Source organism: Patella vulgata, chromosome 5, assembly GCF_932274485.2.
Source record: "Patella vulgata chromosome 5, xgPatVulg1.2, whole genome shotgun sequence".
Taxonomy (NCBI): Eukaryota; Metazoa; Mollusca; class Gastropoda; family Patellidae; genus Patella; species Patella vulgata.
In genome coordinates, this window is record NC_065883.2 from 7,813,363 (window position 1) to 7,839,092 (window position 25,730).

Consider the following 25,730-nt stretch of genomic DNA (forward strand, 5'->3'; position numbering starts at 1 on the left):
CTAATGAAGATGGGCATGCGCCATACAGTATGCTATGACGAAAACATTTTGCCCTAAGACAGGATCTAAGGTAGAGGGACGCAATAACGCGCTTTGCATCATGGTTTTGAGTGTTTACGGCCCTTCGGTTTTTGTGCCCCCTCGCAAATGTCAACAAATCATGCGGTTTCAATGCGGTTTTCAACATTATAATTATAATCATAATGCTTAACCAGTGTCAAACATATACCGAGGGTCAGATATGCTACAAATCCACACAGCCCAATATCACCCGTCGGCACTGGGAGGACCCCCCCCCCCCCTCCCGCTAATCTGTACACAAGTACACAGGTGACAAGGAGTATGGTCGCCTGTCCAACCTCGTGGGTTTTCTCCGGGTTCTCCGGTTTCATCCCACTGCTAAACACCCCTACGCGCAAGCGAATTATTGAAATAAAATTAAACCATATGTTAGTCCCGAAATGACCTAGTTTGTGTCGAGTGGACGTTAAACCCCATTTCTCTCTCTCTCTCTCTCTCTCCATTATACTTGTTAATAAAATATTAAATGGCGAGAATGCGTTCTAATCCATTCAATATCGCGACCACCCAATAGTCTAGAGAGTTGGTAATCTCCCATAATGTATCTTTAATCTTTAATGTATGTCTAAATAATAATCTATATAGCATTTGAAGCCAAAAACAAGACATTACTTAATGTGTGCGGTTAATTCTAAACATGTGATAGAGTAGTAGTGTGGGTGGTATTTTCCCCACTGGCATTCCCATATAAATTATAAATACAAATTAAATATACATTAATCACAACAAATTATTGTCTTATTTTATCTTATCTGCTAGACCCCCCCCCCCCCCCCGGACACATACACGGGGTTCACGACGATGGCTAAGTGGGTAAGACGCTGGCTCGCTAGCTTTGAAGTCGAGTGTTCGATCCCTGCATTAGCAGACAAAGTTCATCCAGATTTTCCGGCGTGGGTTCCCCCTTGTCAGTGATTCAGTGTTGCAAGACGGAGAGTCTGACAAGTACAGCTGTCTAGTCGTTCAGATGGTACAAAAAACCGAGGTCCCGTGTACACATTGGCATGCACGTAAAAGATCCCTTGAGAGTTGGAATTCGATATGACAGTAGGCCGTAATGGCGCTGTCCGTGCAAAATTCACCTCATAGCACACTGAGGCGCATGCCTGTCTTCATTAACCCAGTTCGGAGCAGAACAGTAGGACGTTAAACCCCATATTATTGCATTTCATTTCCACACTCACAATACTTTGGAAATATCACTTTCTTATTCATCTCGATGAACAATACCACATTGCTCACAGTATAACCACCATCCCCGTGATTTTCCGGGATAGCTGAATCGGGCAAGCCTATTTTAAGAACAGGAACAAATCTTTACCGAAGACGACTGGGACACGTGCTAGACAATTAACTTGTCTACTAATACGTCATAACTGTTTCTTTCGAACAGGAAGTGGGTGGCTTCGTCACGCGTAACGACGCGTTTATGACAGTGCGTGCAATTTAAGTAATAATTCTATGAAAAAGGACACCGGTACTACTTTCTTACGCGCAATTTATGTGACCGTTCTAGTACGGGTGGGGTACTACTTCCTGGCGTGTAATGTTAATAAGGCTGTGGTACTATTTTCTGGACAATATAAAAGCGAGACGAATTAGTGATAGAGAAGTTTTTCATTCGTGATTTTAACCTTGGAAACTGATCAGATCTGAATTATTATTATATTTTTTTTGGAGTGTTGGACATTCCGAATTCTTTAAAATGATTGTTCAGGAGAATTTGGTGATAGCGTCGTTGGTGCTGAGTATTTTAGCAGTGGTGTGTTGTTCTTGTTTAGCCATGTTCATAGGATGGTATTTTCTAGTGAAGAAAAAGAGGGTGTGTAACTTTTTTATTATTATTATTTTGTTTAAATGTTCATTTTATTAAGGGTGGAGGGGGGGGGTGCTGACCGAACGGTCTGTGCCAAGGGTTTAAATGTTTCCCGTGGAACAAATTAAAAAAAAACCTGACGTGTCGATAATTTTTAGAAAACTAGCGGTAGAAATAATTTTTTATTGTTTTCCGACTTAGGGGGGTTGGATGGCCGAATGGTTGTTAGCATGTGCGTTCTGTATCATACGGCCTGTCATTGAGTCAACTGGCGTGTTTTCCAATCCCCGGTTGTACGTGAAAAGAAGTATGGTCGCCTGTCCAATCTCGTGGGTTTTCTCCGGGTCCTCCGGTTTCCTCCCACTACTAAAGACCCCTACGCGCAAGCGAATTATTGAAATAAAATTAAACCATATGTTAGTCCCGAAATGACCTAGTTTGTGTCGAGTGGACGTTAAACCCCATTTCTCTCTCTCTCTCTTTTTCCGACTTCAGTAAAACTCTTGACTTCTGTACTGTATGTCATAGATATCTTAGTTGTATTTAAAATACAGATGTGACGTCATCCTTTGATGTTGGCGTAGCATTATTTCCAATAATATACGGGCAACTTTCCAATCGTACATTATCTATACCAGATGAAATATTGGACTCGCGTGACGTATTTCATTGAAAAGCACGCTTGGCCTTGTTTTTAGAATTCAATAAAGTTCAAGGACGTTTGGCTTTGTTGTTAGAATTATTGTAATATCTCCGGCCCACTAGATGTAAAATTTTAGTTCATGTGACCCCACAATCTCGCTGGAAGGGGAAATAAATGAATACAATAGGACTACATAAGGAGCTGACAGTTCTCGCTATAATAGTTTTAATAAAAAATAGATAATGTAACGAGAATATATTGAAAATTTCAGTCAAATTACTTACTACCCTCTGAGCCGAGAAATACTCATTTTAATAAAACTGTAGCCTCGATTGTTACGATAATCAACAGTCTCGATTATCCAATATTACGGTTAATCATCAACGGGTGTTGAACGGCAGATCGGATTTAAATTTAATGAAAATCGGACCCATCTGATGGCATCGATAGTTGATTATGGTCTTGTCATGTTCATAAATGTCTAATTAATAGTTAATATAACATTTCGGGCCTAAAGAAAGGCCTGCAATAGACAAATTTGGCTCTTGAAGAATGTATGTTTAAAATAACAGTTATAATAATAAGTTTGTTTTTCTTTCTTGTGTTTTAGGAAGAGCAAGAATGGTCCGTGTTAACTTCAGGTAGGTCTACAGAATAAATCCTTTTTTATTTAAAGTTTTCTTTCTACCGTTGGTTACAAATTTACAAGACAACATGGCGATGTGAATCTAACATTTCAGCATCCTGATCCTATTTCGTTTCGTTTTTTATACTTCAATGTCTTTACTACAGTAGAAGCCATCGAAAGTATAAAAAAACGAAACTAAATATAGATCTACATTTTAATTAGATTGCATTCACAGAGAGCTCTACAGTATAGAAAGATAAATTCAAATACAGTTGACGGTTCGCTCAACAGCCAAAGCTGGCGTGTCTTGAACTACGATACTGTCTCGTGCAATCTGATTATTTCGTTTCGTTTTTTATAGTTCAAGATTTCGTTTTACTTGTCTTTATTACACTAGGATCTGGAAGAGTTGTTATTTAACTCGTGTTCTGAATGGTGTCAGGGATAAGCCAATGAAACGGTCTGTTGTAGCGATTTCTTGACGTGCCATGCACGGAACTGTGGGTATTCCACTAGAAACATAACGCCGATTGGCTAATCAAATATCTGACATCATACCGTCAAAAGACTTTCGTATGACCATTGACGCGACTTCCCTATACAACTGGTCAGATCTTCATGTAGTAGAGGTTATCGAATGTATAAAAAAACGAAACGAAATAAAGATCTGTATTGTAATCAGATTGGGTCTTGTGTAACTGAAAATAACTATTATATCACGAATTAGTATATCACGATGTTAACTCAGATAATTCATATTTTGTAAAGTGGAGAACGCTAGACCTGAGACGGTCTGGCACATATGACGTCATATGTGGATTGTCCGTTAGGTTAAGGGTAAATGTTAGGGTTTGTCCATGGTTAGGTTTAAGTCTCGAGACTTTGACGAAATCTGCAGGTCCTAACCCTAACACTAACCCAAAATCCACATAATATGATGTCATATGTGCTCAAATGTTCTCCTGTAAAAGTTGATTTTAATAACGATTTTTTGTTTTAATCGCAGAACAAGGAAACAGTGTGAAAATTGCCCCACCATCAATAATATCGTATGTACCAACAACCACAGGAGAAAAGGTAATAACATTGATATAGTTCTAATCAGGGGCAGTGAAGGGGGCACAGTCTACAGTAGGTATTTTAGAGCTATGGTCGGCAATTCCCCCCCCCCTTACCCCCCGCTGGCTACGGGTCTGGTTCTAATGTTCCACAAATAGGGTTGGTATTCGTTTACTTCCCGAGGTTCTCGGCATTTTGATGGTCATGTATCATCAATGTATAGTCCATGTATCGAAATGAAATGAAATGTGGTTTAACATCCTACTTTTCTGCACCGACCGGGATAATGTATAGTGTTTGGAATTCACAATAAAAAATAGTACCATCCGATGAATCCATTAAAACTTCCGGCGGGGTTCCCCCTTGTCAGTGATGCAGGACGGGGGGCCTGACAAGGACAGCTGTCTGGTTGTTCGGATGGAACGAAAAACCGAGGTCTCGTGTACACATTGGCGTGCACGTAAAAGATTCCTTGACAGTTGGAATTCGATATAAGAGAAGGTCGCAGTGCTGCTGTCCGGGCAAAATGTCCCTCATAGCACACTGTATGGCTCATTCCCGTCTTCATTAGCCCAGTGGGAGCAGAACAGTAGGACGTTAAACCCCATTTCATTTCCATTAAAAACTTTCGCATTACAAGATCAAATCCTAAAAATATTCAAGTGTCACTTTGTTCTCCAACTGTTTAAAATGATAGTATTGAATCCAAAAAAAAAAGATTTCGGTGGCCCACTAAGTAAGGCGCTAGCACACTAGTCAGTTGGTCCCGATTTCAACCCCCTGCTGGTCAACAAAGTTACAGGCAAGTGGTGCAGAATAAATATTCTGGCAGATCTCTCTCTGGGGTTTAACGTCCACTCGACACAAACTAGGTCATTTCAGGACTAACATACTAACATATGGTTTAATTTTATTTCAATAATTCGCATGCGCGTAGGGGTCTTTAGCAGTGGGAGGAAACCGGAGGACCCGGAGAAAACCCACGAGGTTGGACAGGACCTTATGTTGGTGTCAACATGAGCGAAGTAGATGGTTAAAAGTTAGCCTATATTATAATCAGTCCCTTGTGTCATTTCAGCCAGAAGCAGCTGATATATGTATGGGTGTTGGAACACTTCGACAGGTGTCACTAACCCTACTCCAAGACGTCATCAATAATCTTTATAACATCAGAATCAAACTAGACTGTAAGACAGAAAAATTTCAGTCCAGCGATGAACTCGCCATGACCACGGCCACCGACAACGACTCCGTCCAACGACAGTTACGGAAGCGGCTGCAGATCGTCTTTAAGGACGATTCATCAAAGATGGACATTTTTCTTGCCCTGAGTGAGAATATCCTGAATGGTTTGACTGTCCGTCAGCTACTAGATGCCACATTCCGCATCTGTCGTGTTGGACGAGGAATTATCCGGGAATGGAAGATGGAGAATGAGATATTCGTTGGAACGATGCCCGAGGAAGCTACTGGATACATCAACTTCACAGTCGAGGATAACGTTAATAAAATAAAACTAACTTGGGATGATCAAAAATTCACAACTGATTTCCTCAACACCATAAGTATGATGCTTCAGGCGCTCCGGGATGAACGACGACAACCAACTCCTGTTGAGTATCTGGCGATACATCTGGCGTATCATAATATGGCTATCGGCAAACAGGTTACACTTAAAGGACACCGACCTCTTGGATCTCCCGGGTTCCGCCCCCATACGCAAACTTATATGTCTTTAACTGATCCCGGAGATGGACATGTTCTGGGAACCACTCGGTTTAATGAGTGGATGTTGGGAGCTATCGTTCATGTTGAACATCTCGAACGACCTGGTAATCTTTCTCGGGAACATATCGAATCTTACCGGGTTCCATCGCTTTATGATTTCTCTCGAGTCAGACTCCATGTAGGATCGGCTGCACCAAATACTTATTTTGTCGGAAGAAGAATGAAAGATTCCGGAAGCTTTGACGAAGATTTCTTAAAGGTCGTCCATATGACATCAGCTACGGCTTCAGCAGCATTCGCCAGAGGTGGTGCAGAATGCAAGGTTGCTATGGAAGGGTTGACCACATCGGAAGCAGTTCGTTACATGCGAGCTCTACGTTGCCATGTCCACAGAAACAGATTCTCGCAATTCATGTCCGCAGCATGGAATCTGAACCAAACCATTACAGATGATTTCGAAAAGGAAACCCCAGTTGTACTAACAAAAAGAATGGATATTGCCCGTAGAGCCATAGAGATCACGTGCATTGGTGGATTTGATAAAGTTACGTGGGACGGAGCAAGCGACACCTATCCATCTAAATGTATCATGTACCAGCTAACGTTTGAAGAAGCTTTGACCATCGTCCACGAGGCCCATTTAAGAGGGTTGGTGACTTATATGTCTGCTGGATTTAAATTTGACGAGATCAAACACGCAGTCTTTGCTGGCGTTGATGGTATTGGAATAGGTGGGGCTCAAGTCCTGAGGTACATGGATCATGGCACTGGCATGCATGGTCCATACATGGAAGAAAACATTCCACGAATTTTAAGCGAAAGAGACACGGCCGCTAAAACCATTCGAGGACGAGGGGTGGCTTTACTGGCTAAAATGGACACCATGTTTTTTGAAGGCTCCTTGACGAACGAGGAGGATCGGGTACGTCATGATCTTTTTGCAGCTCTTCTGAAGATTGATGAAACCAAAATCTCGGAAATTCTCAAGAAGTCAAATCGCATTTTAGAACTCCCCGTGGAAAACTCCTTAGCCATTGTTGGCTCTGCTAAACGTCTATTGTCCACAAGTTCGCCATTATTGCGCGAAGTCGTGAGTGAAGAAGAGAAATCGCAGTGGAGCAACTTTGTCAGTCGACTTCGAAATCTCCTCGATCGGGGAACAGAGGACGGAATCACAGAGGAATACGATGGGGAACCTTGGCTGACATTCAGACGAAAATACCGACAAAATTTGGAATCGAAAAACATTTTAACTCGTCAAGGATCGTTCCAACATTGTTATAGAACATTTTAATTACTGCTTTTGTGGATGTTGTAAATATTTAATGAGCTACTGCTGTGTTATTTGTGCATGTACCTAAGAGGAGTTTTGGGGTGTGAACGACCCAAACGTTGTGTTACAAGTGTGATGGTTACCGAGATATGCTCCTTTACATCTCGGAAAATAGAATTAAAAGTCGTAATCCTTTATAGACATTCAATATAACTGGAAGACATAGGTTACTTATGAAAGACATACTTATGGAAAAACAATTACTAATTTATTTGGGCGACGTTTCTAAGAATATTCTCTTTTGGGATGTGAAAGACCCAAACGCTGTGTTACAAGTGTAATGTTTACCTAAATATTTCACATTCCATCTCTCAAAAACACCTAGCCCAAAACCACGGCACATTGGACCAATTTCCCCATATTAAGGGGCTACCGCAGCTCATCAACTTAAAAAAAATCCATGCAATCTGGCAGCAGGACTGACAGGTGTGTCTATTTTCAGGTATTAATCAATTACTAATCGTGAAGTAAAACATGATTGATCTTAAATATGAATGAATATAGGCCTTGTTTAGGTTATTCATATCCTGTGACGTTGTCCCTCCCAAAATGGGCCCCGCATTTTCTACAATCAGCCCTGCTCAAAAAGTACCAAAAGCCTTTAATGTTAATTTACATGAATCGGTATTGACCCACTGCTCATCTTTTACAATGTAGGTCGAGCAACTTTCGTCAGTACTGGGACATTCGCCGTGGTCGGATTAACTGACTAACATGATGTCTTTTTGCCTTTACTGCGTCACAAATATGTCGGGTCTGCTTACATATTTCTGTCGTTTTGGTTTAATTTGAACAGTGGTTACTTTGCGTTGTGTTGCGTGTTTCCCATTACCCAGTCAGGTGGAATTTAATGTATTTGATTAATGAATTGTTTCTAAACTAGTAGAGGCTGGATGAACTCATTCATCGATGAATCCTTTTATATATCTATTTAATATAGACTAGCTCGATTCTGATATTGTTAATGAAAAAGTTTTCATTTAAAAATGATCCGCTAATTTTGTACAGTAATTATTACACAGTAATTATTTTTCTGAGACCTTATAACAGAATACAAACTGTGTTCGACTGTTTCAACAATTTATCGATGTTTTTAAAATCTGTTGTTAATATTTTATGTTATTTCTTTTTTAATTTATGGCATGTTTTTATATTTTTTATAGTCCAACATTTACTGTATATGTTTAATAAAATTGTTATATAAGTTTATAGTCTTACATTATTGTATATATTTTATAACATTGCCGTATAAAATTATTATCTTCCCATCATTTCAATAATGCACTGGTCTTTATCAAGGGGGTGAGGGGGGGGGGGGGCATAATCGAAACCACGGTATCGGATTCAATGAAAGAAACGAAAGGAAATGAGGTTTAACGTCCTAATTTTCTGCTGGGCTAGAGAGAGGGAGAGATAGAGAAATTGGGTTTAACCTCAACTCGACACAAACTAGGTCATTTCGGGACTAACATATGGTTTGATTTGTTATTTCAATAATTCGCTTGCGCGTAGGGCTCTTTAGCAGTGGGAGGAAACCGGAGGACCCGGAGAAAACCCACGAGGTTGGACAGGCGACCCTACTCCTTGTCACGTACAACCGGGGATTCGAAACCACTGGGATATAGAAGACGGGCATACGCCATACAGTGTACTTAGAGGTTTTTCTGCCCGGACAGCGGCCTACTCTTATATCGAATTCCAACAGTCAGTCAAGGGATCTTTTACGTGCACGCCAATGTGTACACAGCACCTCGATTTTCATCTCATCTGAACGACTAGACAGCTGTCTTTGTCAGGACCTCCGTATGCATCATTGATAAGGTCGGGTTTGGGGGGGGGGGGAGGGGTTGGCACGGGAAAATCTGGATGAACTCTCTCGGCCAATGCAGGGATCGAACACCCAACCCCAGGCCAGCGAGCCTGCGTCTTACCCACTTAGCCAACGTGACACCCCAGTTTAATACAGAGAAGTAGGGCATTAAACCTGATTTCATTGCTAAAGGCAGATTTCAAATACAGGTCGAATGGTTAACACATGCACGTTGGATGAGGTCTGTCATTGAGTGGTGTGGTTTCGATACCCCCCTTGTAAGTGACAAGGAGTAGGGTTTGCAGGGGTTGGACGGCCAAATGGGTGGGTTTTCTCCAGGTCCTTCGGTTTCCTCCCAATGCTAAAGAACCCTACGCCCACGTGAATTATTGAAATAAAATTGAACCATGTTAGTCCCAAAATGACCTAGTTTATATCGAGTGGACGTCAACCCCATTTTATTGGCAGACAGATCATGAAATGCATTATCTTTTATCTTGGGTTTGATTGTGGACCAGAATATCTTAAGGGTTATATCGGGGTGGCGCCTGGACAGAGGGCCTGACTCGAACAGTTGTTTAGTCGTTCGGATGGGACGGAAAACCGAGGTCCCGTGTACACATTGGCATGCACGTAAAAGATCCCTTGACAGTTGGAATTCGATATAAGAGTAGGCCGTAGTGCCGCTGTCCGGGCAAAATTTCCCTCATAGCACACTGTATGGCCTATGCCCGTCTTCATTAGCCCAGTTTGGAGCAGAACAGTAGGACGTTAAAAGCCATTTCATTTCATTTCATTGTATTAAACTAGTTAATAAGGTAGGGAATACACCACAGCTGTTATGAGGAAATTCTGCCCTGGCAGCAGCCTTACAGCCTACTATTACATGAATTACGATTTGAAAATGCTGTTAACAGACACAACAAAACCATTTTTCCCAATAGAAAATGTACAAAATACTTTATTTACAAATATACAATTATGGTAATAGTCCAGTAGATCTACAAATTTATTTTTCACAACAAATTTTTTAATATTTAATTTATAAGGTATGCAGGGCCTATAATAAAGACATTCCAACATTATTACCAGAAATTTCAACAATTAATTCAAAAGGCCTAGAATATTGACATTCAACGAGAGTTACATTATAAATGATCAAATTTTACACAGGTTCAGTTGTGACAGGATGTGAAAATAATATGGAATGATTGATTCAGTTAGCTAGAGAGTGAAATGGGGTTTAATGTCCACTCGACACCAATTCATTTAGCACTCTTGTCAACTGGATAAGCAAATAGTCCACTAAATACTTCTATTTGTCGATTTATTAATTACTTTTGAATAACAAATAACATTTTACAAGTGGCAGAAAGTTTATAAAAAAGAAAGTTTGTCTTATTTTAGTGTTGGGCATGTATGAAAATATTGGTAACTCATATAGTTAAATGTTCTTGTCTAACACATGGTTCAATTTTATTTCAATAATTTGCTTGCGCGTAGGGGTCTTTAGCAGTGACAGGACCCAGAGAAAATCCACGATATTGGACAGTCGACCTTACTCCTTGTCACGTACAACAGGGGACTCGAAACCAAGATTTTGAATAGTTTAGTATTAATGTTTTGCATGTTTCTTAACTAATTGCTTTTTAGTTGACAAAAGACAAACTCTTTTGTTTTCTTCCATGATTTAAAGAAATGATGCTAGTTATTTTGCTGTAGTATATTTAACAGATTATGTCATTCGATATAACATCTTTCTCTGAATACGATGTTGTATTTCACCTTGTAACAACTGTAGTTTATTTAACAGATTTATTTAATTCGATATAACATCTTTCTCTGCATACGATGCTGTATCTCTCCACGTCGCAACATCAACTGTAGCACTTTATGAATAGCACGTTCTAGATATTTCTGTAAATAAAGTTCGGAAATAATAAAGATACAATGAATTGAATAATTTGTCAACATCCGCCGTCCAATGCGGACGATATATAGGATATAGGTAAAATCTTTACAAATGGGTCTCAACGCATGTAATATGAATTTATATAAACTGATTTACATTCAATCCTTTCCGTTTTTACTCTTATTTCAAATCAGTTATGTTTGGTGAAATATGCCAGAAGTCTCAATCGCATGACAATCTCTAGCGTCTGATTATTCCAGTCTACACTGATAGTATTTATTGCGCATGCTCTCCAGATAAGAATATGTCGTCACCGTTGGACAAGACTTGTTGAATATGTTTAGCCCCGTTCTTCCAGTCCCTTGATACAATGGCGCTTAAACGCATTATGGTACATGATTCGTGTACCAATGGTAAAATGTTTATTTTGTCTTAAATATTGGATCTTTTACCGGTAAGATCACAACATCAACGTTGATTTAAATTGACAAATAATTCGTGTTTTCTGTGTCGAAGGCTTTGAATGATATTAAGTTAGAGACTTAGCTACTTTAAGTCTGAAAATGTTTTGAGAACTTGGGACCAGAAATATTAGAAATTGTAGGATAGCCACGTTAGACATAAATTGGCACTCTTTCGAACATTCATGTTAAGACTACAATCAGACTAAGTATAAAACTGTCTGACGAAATCTTGTACAGTGTACAATAGCATGTTCTGATAAATTGGAACATTGTTCGAACATTCATAAGTATAAAACTGCTATTTGGTAACTTACCTGTCTGACGAAATCTTGTATAATAGCATGTTCTGATACTTGTGATCCGATAACAAATCTACGTTTTATCTGTTTCTCTATTCTACTTAATAATTCCTGATCTTCTTCGGTTGTAAACCCTTCGGCTCCTGAAAATATAGAAATATTACCTAGGGTAATACAAGAAACAAGGATTAAAACGCTAATCATTCCTACCCAGGTTATTACACAACTAACAAACAACATGACTGGGGATAAGTTTTGTTGTCAACATTGCCTAAGTTTTAGCTAATATTAAATCTGAATGGTCAAAGTAATCAGGATCATAACAAAACAAGCCAACAGTGAGGCTGATGTCCCCCGCCGAAATCCCAAAATAAATAGATGACACATTAATTAATAGCACATTTATTTTTTTCAAAAGTATCGAGCAATCAAACTATACACTAAATTTCATCACTCTCTATCAAATAGAATCAAGATTATCTTGTCCCAAAGCATCAACCAATCAAATTGCTTATCTCTGCTTACCCTAAGCAGAAAATGCTCATCTTCGAACTCCATCAAGGTATTGACTTAATAAACACTTACACCAAGTTTGAACATTCTAGCTCAATTAGAAAGAGAGTTATTGTGTCCCCAAAAGTGTGACGGACAGACCGACGGACGAACCCATTTCTTCGAAAGAGAGAGAGAAATGGGGTTTAATGTCCACTCGACACAAACTAGGTCATTTCTGGACTAACATGGCGTGGGCATTGCTTTCAGAATCCAGAAAACAGTATTATACCAATCTGCTTCATATATATGGTGGCACACGCTAACCATTCGGCCATCCAACCCCCTCTCAGAATGACAGACATGAAATTTACAAACCTGCCAAATTTCCAGATGTAGCAGCGTCTAAGGTAGAAACCTGAAATAATCTCAAAGCTTCATCCACATCTGCATCTGTAGCAAAGGGAGCTAATCTCATCTTGGCTAATGATTCGGATATTCTAATAATAGCCTCCAATTGTCTGTTAAATAAAATACAATAATGACAAATTCTACAAATTGAAAATTAAAATGTGCATTTACTGGACAATATCTAGTTTTCAACAGTTAAAATGGACTCAAATAGGTCGCATCAGGGGTCATACGAGCCGCTTTTGCCCCTATGACATCAGCATTGATGTTTCTAGTGGGATATCCACAGTTCCATGCATCACACGCCAAGAAATCGCCGTAACTGATCGTTTCATTGGCTAATCCCTCACATCAACCAAAACGCGGGTTATATAACAACTCTTCCAGATCCTAGTGTAGTAAAGACAAGTAAAACGAAACTTTGAACTATAAAAGACAGGATCTGTGTTTAATCAAAATGGAGAAGAGAGAAACCAAATGTAGTGCCCCCCCCCCCCCCCAACACCTACATCTAGGCAACAATGACACTGAAGGATTATGCCATGAGATGTTCAGAGACTTGGTGGTCAAAGTTTAGCAGAATACTCAAACTTTGGAAATATTTTTGAAATGAAATAGTCTATTAAATTTACCAACCTGACCGTGATCGGGATGCTGACTTTTTTGCCCGTTTCTCGTTCGTAGTCACCAGCGCTGTTTCTCATCAATACATAACGATTCTTTAACTTCTCAGCTGCGTCTGGTGACAGACGTGGACCACATTTACTGTTCATAAATAAATTACATAGAAATGTTACCATTACATATGGTGTAATTTTATTTCAATAATTCGCTTGGGCGTAGGAATCTTTAGCAGCGAGGGGAAACCGGAGGACCCAGAGAAAACCCACGAGGTTGGACAGGCAACCCTACTCCTTGTCACGTACAACCGGGGATTCGAAACCACGTCAGTTGACTCAATGACAGGCCTTATGATACAGCACGCACGTGCTAACCATTCGGCCATCCAACACCCTGTTTTTTGATAAGTATGTGTTTTTGTGTATTTCTCCATCCAGTTACTAAATGCCTGTTAAAGATTATACGATAGTTTAACACAACACAGTTCTATGGATAACAATCACTCTATTATGTACACACGATGTTTCAACAACAATTCAACTGTGTTATATTATGTTCAATTGCTAAATGCCTGTAAAAGATTATATTATAGTTGTTTTATTATTTCAAACCGAACATTACTTACGTTCTACAGTAAGCTATAAATTTTTTCAGTGTGTTGAGATCAACTTCTCCTTCTTGTGGTTCTTCTGTCGTTTGTAGAGAATTCAGATGAACGTTCATTACATGCTTCGCTAAGATCTGAAATAGAAAAAATACAGAATCATAAATAATGTTTTTTTGTTAACAGTGATCGAGAAATTAAACACTTGTAAATTGGACATTCATTATCAAAATGGATTGGTCAGTTTTAAACTGGACACAAGTACAAATTAGGTCATTTTAAACAATTTTTTACCAATTTTTAAACAAAAATTTGATATTAAACGAATGTTAAAGAAATTAGTGCTAAATACACAAGATTAAATGATATCCACATCCACATTGTTAAAAAGGGTACTTTAAAGGGGCGTACAATGGCCAATATTTATACCATTAGTCAATCCCAACTTACCATATCTCTGCCTTCATCATGTTCATCTTTTACAACAAATATCATATCAAAACGAGACAAAATAGTTGGCATAAAGTCGATATTCTCGGCTCCTTTTGTATCGTCCCATCGACCAAACACAGAGTTAGCAGCAGCCAGTACAGAACAACGAGAATTTAACGTAGTCGTAATCCCTGCCTATAATGATACAAGCATTTTTTAATGTAGGCCTATCATAATTTCTCTATAAAATAAAATGAGGGTTAACATTCTGAGAGAGAGAGAGAAATCGGGTTTAACGTCCACTCGACAAAAAAAGGGTCATTTCGGGACTAAAATATGATTCAATCTTATTTCATTAATTTGCTTGCAAATAGGGGGTCTTTAGTAGTGCGAGGAAACCAACGGACCAGGAGAAAATCCACGAGTTGGACAGGTGACCCTATTCTTGTCACGTACAACCCGGGAATCGAAACCACGCCAGTTGACTCAATGACAAACCTTATGATACAGCGCGCGCACACTAACCATTTGGCCATCCAACCCCCCCCCCTTAATGGAGAAGTGGGATAGGCGAGAAGATTAGCCTAGACAGCAGGTTATTCACCATCCTCGGTATCCCCAGTGGTCTCATTCCGTTCCACTCCACTAAGCCCTGGGTTTATCTGCCCTTGATGATTGTGCTATTTTATCAAACATCTTTCCCATCAAAAAGATATTTTTATGTGCATGTCACTTCTTTTATATTAAATTTTTTTGCAAACTTTCTAATAAGTGAGCGAACTAGCTGTCATATTGTTGCGAAAGTAAAGAATAAGGCCAAGACTGGTTTGTAAACTCTATTTTGATTGGTACATATAATCAAGCTATGATCAAGGGCAGACAATTTGAATACAATACCGATGAACCCAGGGTATAGCGAGAAAAAAATCATGTCTGATATAGTTTGTTCATGTAATAATTACCCAAGATATAGACATGGTTTGTTCATGCAATAATTACCCAAGATATAGACATGGTTTGTTCATGCAATAATTACCCTAGCTATAGATATTGTTTTTTTTTCATGTAATAATTACCCTAGCTATAGATATAGTTTGTTGTTCATGTAATAATTAGCTTAGCTATAGTTTTGTTGTTTCATGTAATAATTACCTTAGCTATAGATATAGTTTGTTGTTCCATGGCTTCGTGTATGGCTACTCTGTCATCTTCTCTCATTTTATCAAACTCATCTATACAGACCACACCACCATCGGCTAATACCATAGCTCCACCCTCCATTATAAAATTTTTCTAATAAAAATAAATTATATATTTATTAATTGAGATGACATTTAATATTTACACCTAAAAACCACACCACTTAAACAAAGTTTACGGGGATTAGCTGGGGACACAGACAAAGTCTCATAAAATGAAATGAAATAGGGTTTAACGTCCTACTGTTCTGCTCCTAAACTGGGCTAATGAAGACGGGCATACACCATACAGTGTGCAATGAGAGAAATTTTGCCCGGGCAGCTGCGCTGCGGCCTACTCTTATATCGAATTCCAACTGCCAAGGGATCTTTTACGTGCACGCCAATATGTACACGGGACCTTGGTTTTTCGTCCCATCCGAATGACTAGACAGCGGTCCTTGCCAGGCCCTCAGTTCTGCATCACTGACATGGGGAAACCACGCCGGAAAATCTGGATTAACTTTCTCGGCCAATGCAGGGATTGAACACCCGACCTCCAGGCTAGCGAGCCAGCATCTTACACAAAGTTTCATAAGAGAACATAATATATGGAATGCTCCAACATTTCCTTTGTAACGCAAACAAATAGACAATCAAAATTCTTAAACTAATTAAAATTTGTATTATATTTTTAAGATTTCATAGGCAAAAAATAAACACCCTCCCTTTTGCGGCTGTAAATAAAAATCTTCAAACATTTTGTGGTAAAGAGATTTTGAAAGAGAAATCAAACAGTTCAATGTTTGTTTTAATATATTTTTTTTTTCCTTCAAAAATTAAAGCTTGAATAGGTGATCCCATAGAACTTATATTCAAATTGGTCAGGATCTAATTGTAATACTTACTGAAGCTGGATCTCTCATAACAGAAGCTGTTAATCCAGCAGCACTACTACCTTTACCTGATGTATATACCTGTAATATATAATACAGTTTATATATCACAACACCTGTATATTTCTATAAAATTAGGCTGTGGCTATTGTTACGACGAGTCGTAAAAATAGTCCTCAGGCTATTGTTACGACGATGCTTTCACAGCCCTCCATCGGCGAAGTTAAAAACTGAATAGTCGTAAAAATAGTCCTAACCCTAACCCTTCCCATCTCTTAATTGCTGCCTTCAGTTCTGAAAACGTTGAAAATACTGCTCCTTTTTCAAAGCTGGTGTTGGGGAGATTGGCAGCCATTTTGGAATTCGTTCTAAACTTGGCTCAGACTCATAACAATAGCCACTTTGATATTTTATATAACATAACACCTGTATATTCCCATAATAATATACAATATACTTTATATATCACGACCCTTGTATATTACCATAATAATATACAATGCAGATGTTTATACCTATAATATACAATACTTTATATATCACAACACCTGTATATTCCCATAAATAGATATACCTGAATGATCACTTCATACTGCTCAGGTTTTTCAATGGTCTACTAGAGTGTATCCCTGCACAAGTATAGCGAGCGGAATGTGGCAGGGATACACTGAGAAGTATTCAATGGTCATCAAGTTCTCTTTTTATTCTATAACTACATGCAAATCTCAAAATACACTGTACTATCCTGATTATCAAAAACAAAATCACCAATAACGTTAAAATTCATCATAGGTTCCATGTTTTTCTTTCTTTTTTTACAGTTTGATGTAATTCTGAAAGGGACGTCATTCTGGACAAAAGTAGTATGTGCCCAAGCCAATGGATACAACCATAGATTATTCAATGGCTGTATTCAATGATATTTGATTGTAGTTATAGAATAATATACAATATTGTTACATGTGTATAAACCTATGATATATAATATCGTTTTTACCCACAGATATATTCAAGTTTGTATTGCGTAACATTTTCGCCAACGGCCCTTTAACATTCACAACTTATTCGACTACAACTTATTCCCAATAATTGAAATATTCACTGATTTAAAAGACAAGTACTTACAGCAATAGGAGAACATCTTTCTACAAATTTTAATAATTGTGATTTAGCTGTACCTGGATCACCCAACATTAATATATTAACATCACCTCTTCTTGTGAGACCATCGGGTAATCTACAATAATATATTTATACTTATTTCACACAAGCTTATCTCACGGGAACTTATCTCACACAAGCTTATTTCCCAGGAACTTATCTCGATAATATGTTTATATTTTACACAAACTTATCTTTTAGTGTTTCTATTGAAACAAACTTGACTTTAAGAATGTTGTCATTTCCTATTAATAATTTTAGTGCTTCTATGGAAACAGACTTGACTTTAAGAATATTGTCCTTTCCTATTAATAATTTTAGTGTTTCTATGGAAACAGACTTGACTTTTGGATTGTTGTCATTTTCTATTAATTTACCTTTTTCTGGAACCACCAATAAGAAGACAAGCTATAGCCTTTTTAATATCCAGACTGCCGAAGATTGAAGGAGCAATGGACTTGGCCAAGGTTTCATAGACATTTGGTTGACCTGCCAATCGCCTCAGTTCTTCCTCCTCTGCTGGGGTCACCATGCTACTTGAACTTCGACCTACTCCCTCTGTGTCAACTTTGACCCCAACCATACGGAAATATGGCTGACGAATACCAACATTTACCTTGTCTCTAACACCACCCTGAAGAAAATGAAATATTTAAAGATACATTATGGGAGATATTTATAGAGAGTTGGCCATTCTTGCTATAACAGTTCAAAAGTAGATATTGAAAGAAGAATATATTGAAAAATTCAGTCAAATTACTTTATTCTGAACATAGTTATCATCGTTGTAATATTTGCCTAGAAATGGTAGCGAAATGTGTCTTTACCTTCGCCGAACGTTTGATTGACAAGCGTTAACTCCACCTACATATCTCGATTATCAAGTAAAGTTTTCAATGGCATACGGAAACGCTTTACAGCGGCCTCGCTAAGTACACTCTATCATTTAGCCTCGATCTAACTGACGTATTTTCATCAGGTTACCCCTTATTTGATTTAATCAATTAGTGAAATCCTATTTAAATCCGAGCTGTAGCCGAGCCATCCGTGGGTCTACAGAGTTGATTTTGGTCTTGTTGTTTAAATAAAGATCTAATTTATAATTTCTATAACATCTGAAGCCTAAATTTAAGACTTGCAATAATCAGATTTAGCTCTTGCATAATGCATGTTTAATGGAATACGTTGGCCATTTTGAGACCGACAAAGTATTTTTTATTTATGAAACAAGTCGTCTCATAGAATACAAATATACTCTTAAAAAAAAGTAGGGGAAATTCAGATGCAAATACCTATGCAGGTTGTGATATGATAAATAGTCATGGACACTTGACATACTTTGTGAGTATGTTCACAGATGAAGAACTTATCGCCCCAACAGAAACACTGAGCTGCATGTGCGACACGCAATAGCGCCATACACGTGGGAGGGGTTCATTGTCAAATTTGACACTTCAAGGAAGGGTTGATGAAAACTGCTGCATTTCTGCAGTTTTGTATTGTTTCTGAATATCCCCTACTTTTTTTGAAGAGTATACGAGAGAAAGAGAGTTTAACATCTACTCACACAAAATAGGTCATTTCCAGACTAACATGTGTTTCAATTTAATTCACAAACGCATAGGGGTCTTTAGCAGTTGGAGGAAAGTGGAGAACTCAAAGAAAACCAACGAGATTGGACCAGCTACCCTACTCCTTGTCACATAGGATCTGGAAGAGTTGTTATATAACCCGCATTTGGGTGTGAGGGATTAGCAAATGAAATGGTCTGTTACGACGATTTCTTAGCATGCGATTCACGGAACAGTGGGTAAACCACTAGAAACGTCAACGCCAATTGATTTATCAATGCCTGGCATCATTGGATCAAAAGCCGCTTGTATGACCTCTGATGCGACCGCCTGTTACAACTGGTCAGATCTTCATGTAGTAGAGGCCATCGAAAGTATAAAAAAATTGAACGAAATATAGATCTGTATTTTAATCTGATTTTTAACCGGTGCAGCAGTATCCACAAGCCAGAATATCTGGAGCCTATTTCCCGAAATTTTACCCGAGATAAAACCCAAATTTTAGTAATTTGATTGGATAATATTAGATTGATTTTAGTGCTTAGCCAATCAAAATTGAAGTATCTACTAAAGTTTGGATTTTATCTTTAGTTAAGATTTCACTAAACAGGGCCCTGGACATTAATTCAATCATATAATAACCTAAATGCAGATTTATAAAAGTTACCTTTGTTGGTTTTCCACCTTTTTTAATACAATAAATTCCCATGACCATAACTCTATTACCTGGTACAATACGATCACATAAATATCTGTAAATAAATAATTCACACACTCATTTATAACATTCTAGCAACGAGGGGGGGGGGGGGGAACGACACCAACACCCCCCTTAAAAGTAGCAAAAACTGGACAGGTCGGTCGATCTAACGATGATGCTGACAGAGAGAGTCGACATTAATAGATCTTTACAAATCCCATCTTCATCAGAAGGCTTGATCTAGCTTTAACTACGTACATCTTATCAAGCCCTTCACGTAATACCCCGCATATTTCGGCACTAATTTCGATTGGGTACAAGCTTGTGAGCCTATCAGATTCCTCGATCATGGTGAATACCAAGTCTCGCTCTTCCAAGCTAAAATGTCTACCTGTGATAGTCGGGTTGCAAAGTTCAAGGTTCGTTCAATGTCAAGGTTTCCGTGGAGATTGCTTTGTCACAACCTCTGATTGGCAGCCACTGTTCACATGTCTGTATTTAACGTAGCTATAAGTTCGGGAATTGTGAAGTAATCTACCAACGTCCAGATATTGTAAAACTCGCAGTCGTAGTTTCAGGAACATGTACAAATCCCTGCTCAACAGCAGTACAAAACAAACATGGTTTGAAATCAGAGGTGATTTATTCATCATCATATTGCTATTGTGTGGGGATTTTCAAATATCATTACATATTACCTAATTTTATCTCAAAACATATTTCTAATGATCAAAAAAATAAAATTAAATACTCTTTATTAATTTCTTAATTAAATTATTCAATAAATTTATTTAACCATTACAGAGCTTCAACCATCAAGTCTGGAATTCATTAATATTTCCATATTCAGTTCTACATGAATGTTTTTTTCCCATACAAAAAAAATAATTGCATTTCACATCAGAATTACTTTTTCAAATCAAAACTGAAATTACCTGTCAGCATAAACCTGCATGTGTCTCGGCATCTCTCCGTTAGGTACAGCTTCTGGCGCTTCTTGTAATTTTAAAACTTGGAAATCGACGCATTTACATTTATCTGGTACAATAAAGAATGGATCAACTGGACAAGCTGGTCTACCAGCCTGCTCTCTGAAAATAAAGGGGTAAAAAACACTGAACAACTGAATTCAAAATACCAAGTAGATTTTAAAAAATATGCTAATACCAAGCTAATCTTTACATTTTAACCCAGGTATCATTAAATCTTGTCTATCTTCAATTTTGATTTGCTAAGCACTAAAATCAATCTAATATTATCCAATCAAATTACTCAAATTTGGATTTTATCCTAGTTAAAATTTCGTGAATCAGACACCAGTAGGCACAAGTGAAATAAAATTGAATCATGACCTAGTTTGTGTCAAATGGACAATAAATCCCACTTCTCTCTCCCGCGACCAATCTCCTCGCAGTGTTTCATTTGACTAGAGCTAATCCCACTACTCACTGCTGTAAAGGCAAATTCTTGTTCTAAATTATGACTGGTCAATAGTCCGATTAACAACCAATAGCTAACTGCATAACAATACCAAACAGAGCTCCAAATATGTTTACATAAAGTTACGTCATCATGACTCACAATTTTATTATGTCCAATTAACCAGTGCATAGCAGAATAATACAGAAAAACTAAATGTGTGACAAACAAGGCTATCAACAGGATATAATGTAAACAATACTGATTTGAGTCGCAAAACACTTTCACCATTTTTAATACCTTAAATCACTGTCCAAAGTTTTAGGAAAGGCCCCTGATCAAAAGAAGGACTGTCATGTTGCTGTGCTTGGGGATAAATTTGATTGAACAGGAAGAATAGACACACTCCCTCAAAAGCAAAAGTATCAGAAGCTAATCCAGCAATGGCCAGAGAGGGATTTCTCGGTCATTGCTTCAGGATTATGTCCCTCGACCCCTGTTATAAGTTGTAGACCACTTACGTGTTACATTTTCTAGGAAGAGCGTATCCTTCGAGACCTGGTTTAACAGATACGTTGTTCATGGTGTTACCACAGCTACGACACTGCATCGTTAATTTGGTGGCCTTGGCCTTGACATTAGAAGCTGCTATAACTATACCTGGTACCTTCACTAACTTCGACATCTGATCAGACTACAATTCAATTGATCAAATATTAAAGTTACAATTTCATATTTTCTAAGAAAGTCAAATATAATTATTTCTATGTCTTTTGCTCAATAGATCTTTCTCACACTTAAAAACCTTCCCAACGGAAATAATAACACAATTACCTCCCTTGTTTTCCTATTCCCCACCATGGAATAGCTATCTTCAATCCTTTGAATTTGGAGTTGAAAATGATATTTTTGCCAATTAATTTCTCAACTGGCAATTGTGAATTATAGGAATAATAGGATTATTCTTTAACAAGTATAACTTTAAAATATGAAATTGTAACTTTAAAGATACATAATACTTCGAAAACAGATAATGCAAAATGAATTTACTGAAAATTTCATTCGAATTGCTTCAATGCAAGTGAAGATATTAGCTTTTAAAGGTTTGACAAGATGCGTGCATTAATTGCAACGACCTCTATGGTTGTTCGAGGCTTAGCCTCGCTTCAACATTTTTAGATTGAATCAAAAGTATGGCTGAAAAGTTCTAATCTACTTAATATCGGAGATATCCGTGGCACTAAGAGTTGATTATGGTCTTGTCATGTTGATAAAAGTCTAATAGTTCATATACATGTAACATTTCAGGCCTAAAGAAAGACCTGCAATTGACAGATTTAGCTCTTGATTAACGTATGTTTAACATCAGCAGAAAATCAGGCTTTTGACTATACAATCTGACTTTCATTCAGGCCTGACTGCATCCATGAAATTTAGATAATTGTAATAGGTACTGTGTTGATGACAATGTATGCTTACTATCCAAAACAACTGATACCAGGCCACTTCTAGATATTTTTCTCTTGCAATACAACTTTAGAGTACTTTTGACAGTTTGGTGTTTGCATTGAATGCAAGATATTCAGACAACAGCTAGCACAGTCATTGAAATGGCCGTCCATCATCTAAAATTGGCCCCATTTCTAAAATATATACCTACCTTTAAATCTCTGATGCAGTAAGGATTAGCGTTAGATTGTAACATGATCTGGATATCTTCCATATCCTCATCACCTTCTGGTCTAGGTCGTGTGATCTCATCAGCTACTTCTTTCGCAGCTTCTTCAAACTACATGTAAAATAAACAAGTAAGATATCTGTTCAATAATAACAATCGAGAAAAACCTAGCATGACGTTAGCGTAATCATCTAGGAACAGGGCTGCCGACAACCAGTATCGCAGCGCAATTTGCGATACATATTTTGTCCGTTGCTAACCAAAAATTAAAATCTAACGTTTTTGATTCGCAGTTACTGCGAATCATCAATATGCCTGTCATTTTGGATATTGACACAAGAATAAATTTATAAACAAAACTGAATTCTCTGTGTGACATTTTCTTCTCGAACTACCAGACACAATACTATATAACACATAACTCTAGGGACTATTAAACCGGAAATAGGGAATCAAGTAGTACCACTCACGTTGCGAGACATCAAGTAATTATATCATATTCATTTTGAAAGCAATAAATCCAATGTATCCCCCACGTATTGTAAATAAAATATAAAAAAATAAATACATGTTAACGTATTGTAAAATGATAAATCAAAGTAAAAATTCCCGTAAAAAATTATTGTTTATATCGTGTTTGTCTAGTTAATCGAGGTGTGTCCGATTGAAGAAAAATAGTAATACACGATAAAAAGCAGACGAAATTGTTTTCTAACAAAGATTTCTAACGTAACAAAAAAATAAGAATTAAAATGAGTGGGGCTTCGAAAGTCACTGTCAAGAATTGGCTTCAGACATAAGACCTAACTAAATTTCTACATCACATTCACAAACTGTCACAAATACTTGTGGCAGTGCTAAAAAATCTAAGAATAGTCAGAATGGAATCTAATCATATTTGTTATGAGCTAAAGTAATATCTTGTTATTTAGGTGTTTTACATTGAAACTGAAAAACTGCTAATCAATTTTTAAATTTGCTAATCAAATTTGGCGAAATTGGACTTTTTGATTAGCAGTGCTGCTAATCAACTGTGAAAAATTACCGACAGCATTGTCTAGGAACTGTGAAGTCCATCAATCAATACGCAATTGTCCAAAGAACAAAGATGCTGAGATTCATGTCTAACGAATGTGAATTGACAGCTGTAGACCATTTTCAAAGAAAGAAAAAGATGTGTAGCTCTTGGGTGGCCAGTTCCTGTTCCAACAATATAGGTAAGATACCTGCACAATATAGGTAAGATATACCTGTACAATATAGGTAAGATACCTGTACAATATAATATGCTGATAATAGCCTATATTATAGTCTGGGGCTAGATCTATTTGTTAAGGTCAACTCAATTTTCATCACAGTCTTTTGAGATGTAGCCTACATAAGGTTAAACAAGTGATTGTTGGCGAGATTGCAGGTTAGGGCAAGCATTAGGGTTAGCTCCAGGGTAAGTGGATTTAGCGCTAGTCCTGTTTACGGTACATCTTATCAAAAAGATCTAACCATATAACCATAGTCCGGGTGGGTGGGGAGTCAAGGGAAAGAACTCTAAACTGTCAAATATTTCAATAGAGATCTTTACTATGTGCATGAATATTTGATTGTACAAGGGGTTTTATTTCACTGGAGTGTAGATGATTCCTAGTTTATTTTATACAGTGTAATAAATAGCTTGGCTCGCAGGCTAACATATTAAAATCACGACCAGCCAATCATATTGTACGTACCAATGGTAAATGTTCTGTAGGTTGTTTAATTAGTTTATCAGCTAACGATTCATCAAAACTGATGACATCATCTAATTCTATATCCAACCAATACTGACCAACATTATAATGTCTCTTCAACTCATCCCTGAAAAACAAAATAACAATTATATTTTTGGTTGCATGGAAACAAGACTGCTCTTATCTCCTTTGAAATTTTCGCCAATCGAAATATTTCTAACAGGATTCACGTCACCACGAATTGAAATGAAATGTATGAGAAAATGAAATGAAATGGGGTTTAAGTAGTTTAACGTCCTACTGTTCTGCTCCGAACTGGGCTAATGAAGATGGGCATACGCCATACAGCCTACTCTTAAATCGAATTCCAACTGTCAAGGGATCTTTTACGTGCATGCTAATGTGTAAACAGAACCTGTTTTTCATCCCATCCAAACGACTAGGCAGCTGTCCATGCCGTCTGGCCCCCAGCATTACTGGCAAGGGGAAACCCTGCCGGAAAATCTGGAAATCTGGATTGAACTTACTCGGGTGATGCTGGGATATTTCCGGATTGGAAATAAAAACATATAAATATAATATCAATTTGAATTATATCATTCAATTTTATATCATAAAATTTATCCAAAAAAAAGTTACTCATTGATGTATTTTCATCTAGATCGACATGTACCCTAGATCATAAATTATAATTGATTAATGTTAATGAATGAATTCAATTCACCATGGACCATGCCATGCAGCACATACAATGTACATACTAACATAGTGACATGATACATACCGATATTTGTAAGAGAAATTCCCCTCATGAAACTGTCGAATAAAATCCTTGAATCGTTTTTTAACTTGTTGTCTGTTAATGTGACTTTCGTCGTGCTGATCTTCTGACCCAAAATTATCGCTGAAGAAAACTCCAGCATCGTCAAATCCTGCCATTTCAGAAAGTTTGTGTTAGCTTCGATGTTGATTTACTTCACTTTGTTGTGATCGCATGTGGCGGGAAATATTTCGCGCCATATATCATCACATCCGGTGTAATGTATTTTTAGCATAGCCTTGCCTTTCCA

At 37.7% G+C, this 25,730-nt stretch overlaps 2 protein-coding genes across 2 annotated transcripts; one reads left to right on the forward strand and one right to left on the reverse strand.

Moving 5' to 3' along the window:
* The first annotated feature begins 1,553 nt into the window (after positions 1–1,553).
* LOC126820931 (uncharacterized) lies at positions 1,554–8,495 on the forward strand. The gene is made up of 4 exons (XM_050549117.2): positions 1,554–1,903; positions 3,151–3,181; positions 4,175–4,245; positions 5,306–8,495. The coding sequence occupies exons 1-4, from the start codon at positions 1,787–1,789 to the stop codon at positions 7,247–7,249; spliced, it is 2,163 nt and encodes a 720-aa protein (XP_050405074.2). The 5' UTR covers positions 1,554–1,786; the 3' UTR covers positions 7,250–8,495.
* A 1,540-nt stretch (positions 8,496–10,035) lies between these two features.
* LOC126820930 (DNA replication licensing factor mcm5-A) lies at positions 10,036–25,675 on the reverse strand. The gene is made up of 16 exons (XM_050549116.2): positions 25,445–25,675; positions 24,661–24,787; positions 22,919–23,047; positions 21,780–21,952; positions 20,775–20,930; positions 19,807–19,891; positions 17,946–18,202; positions 17,533–17,644; positions 16,420–16,488; positions 15,486–15,626; positions 14,352–14,528; positions 13,923–14,038; positions 13,313–13,441; positions 12,644–12,786; positions 11,789–11,916; positions 10,036–11,015 (listed from the first exon to the last, which is right to left on the reverse strand). Exons 1-16 carry the CDS (start codon positions 25,597–25,599, stop codon positions 10,914–10,916), a joined length of 2,199 nt encoding a protein of 732 aa, XP_050405073.1. The 5' UTR covers positions 25,600–25,675; the 3' UTR covers positions 10,036–10,913.
* Between the last annotated feature and the right edge of the window lie 55 nt (positions 25,676–25,730).

Excerpts from the sequence above, each read along its gene's own strand:
- LOC126820931 (XM_050549117.2), top strand. The coding sequence starts at position 1,787 with ATGATTGTTCAGGAGAATTTGGTGATAGCGTCGTTGGTGCTGAGTATT. Across the intron at positions 1,904-3,150 it reads TTCTAGTGAAGAAAAAGAGG|GAAGAGCAAGAATGGTCCGT; the intron begins GTGTGTAACTTT and ends CTTGTGTTTTAG. Across the intron at positions 4,246-5,305 it reads CAACAACCACAGGAGAAAAG|CCAGAAGCAGCTGATATATG; the intron begins GTAATAACATTG and ends GTGTCATTTCAG.
- LOC126820930 (XM_050549116.2), bottom strand. The coding sequence starts at position 25,599 with ATGGCAGGATTTGACGATGCTGGAGTTTTCTTCAGCGATAATTTTGGG. Across the intron at positions 13,442-13,922 it reads TTTATAGCTTACTGTAGAAC|TAAATGTGGTCCACGTCTGT; the intron begins GTAAGTAATGTT and ends ATTTATGAACAG. Across the intron at positions 11,016-11,788 it reads TACAAGATTTCGTCAGACAG|AAATATCTAGAACGTGCTAT; the intron begins GTAAGTTACCAA and ends CTTTATTTACAG.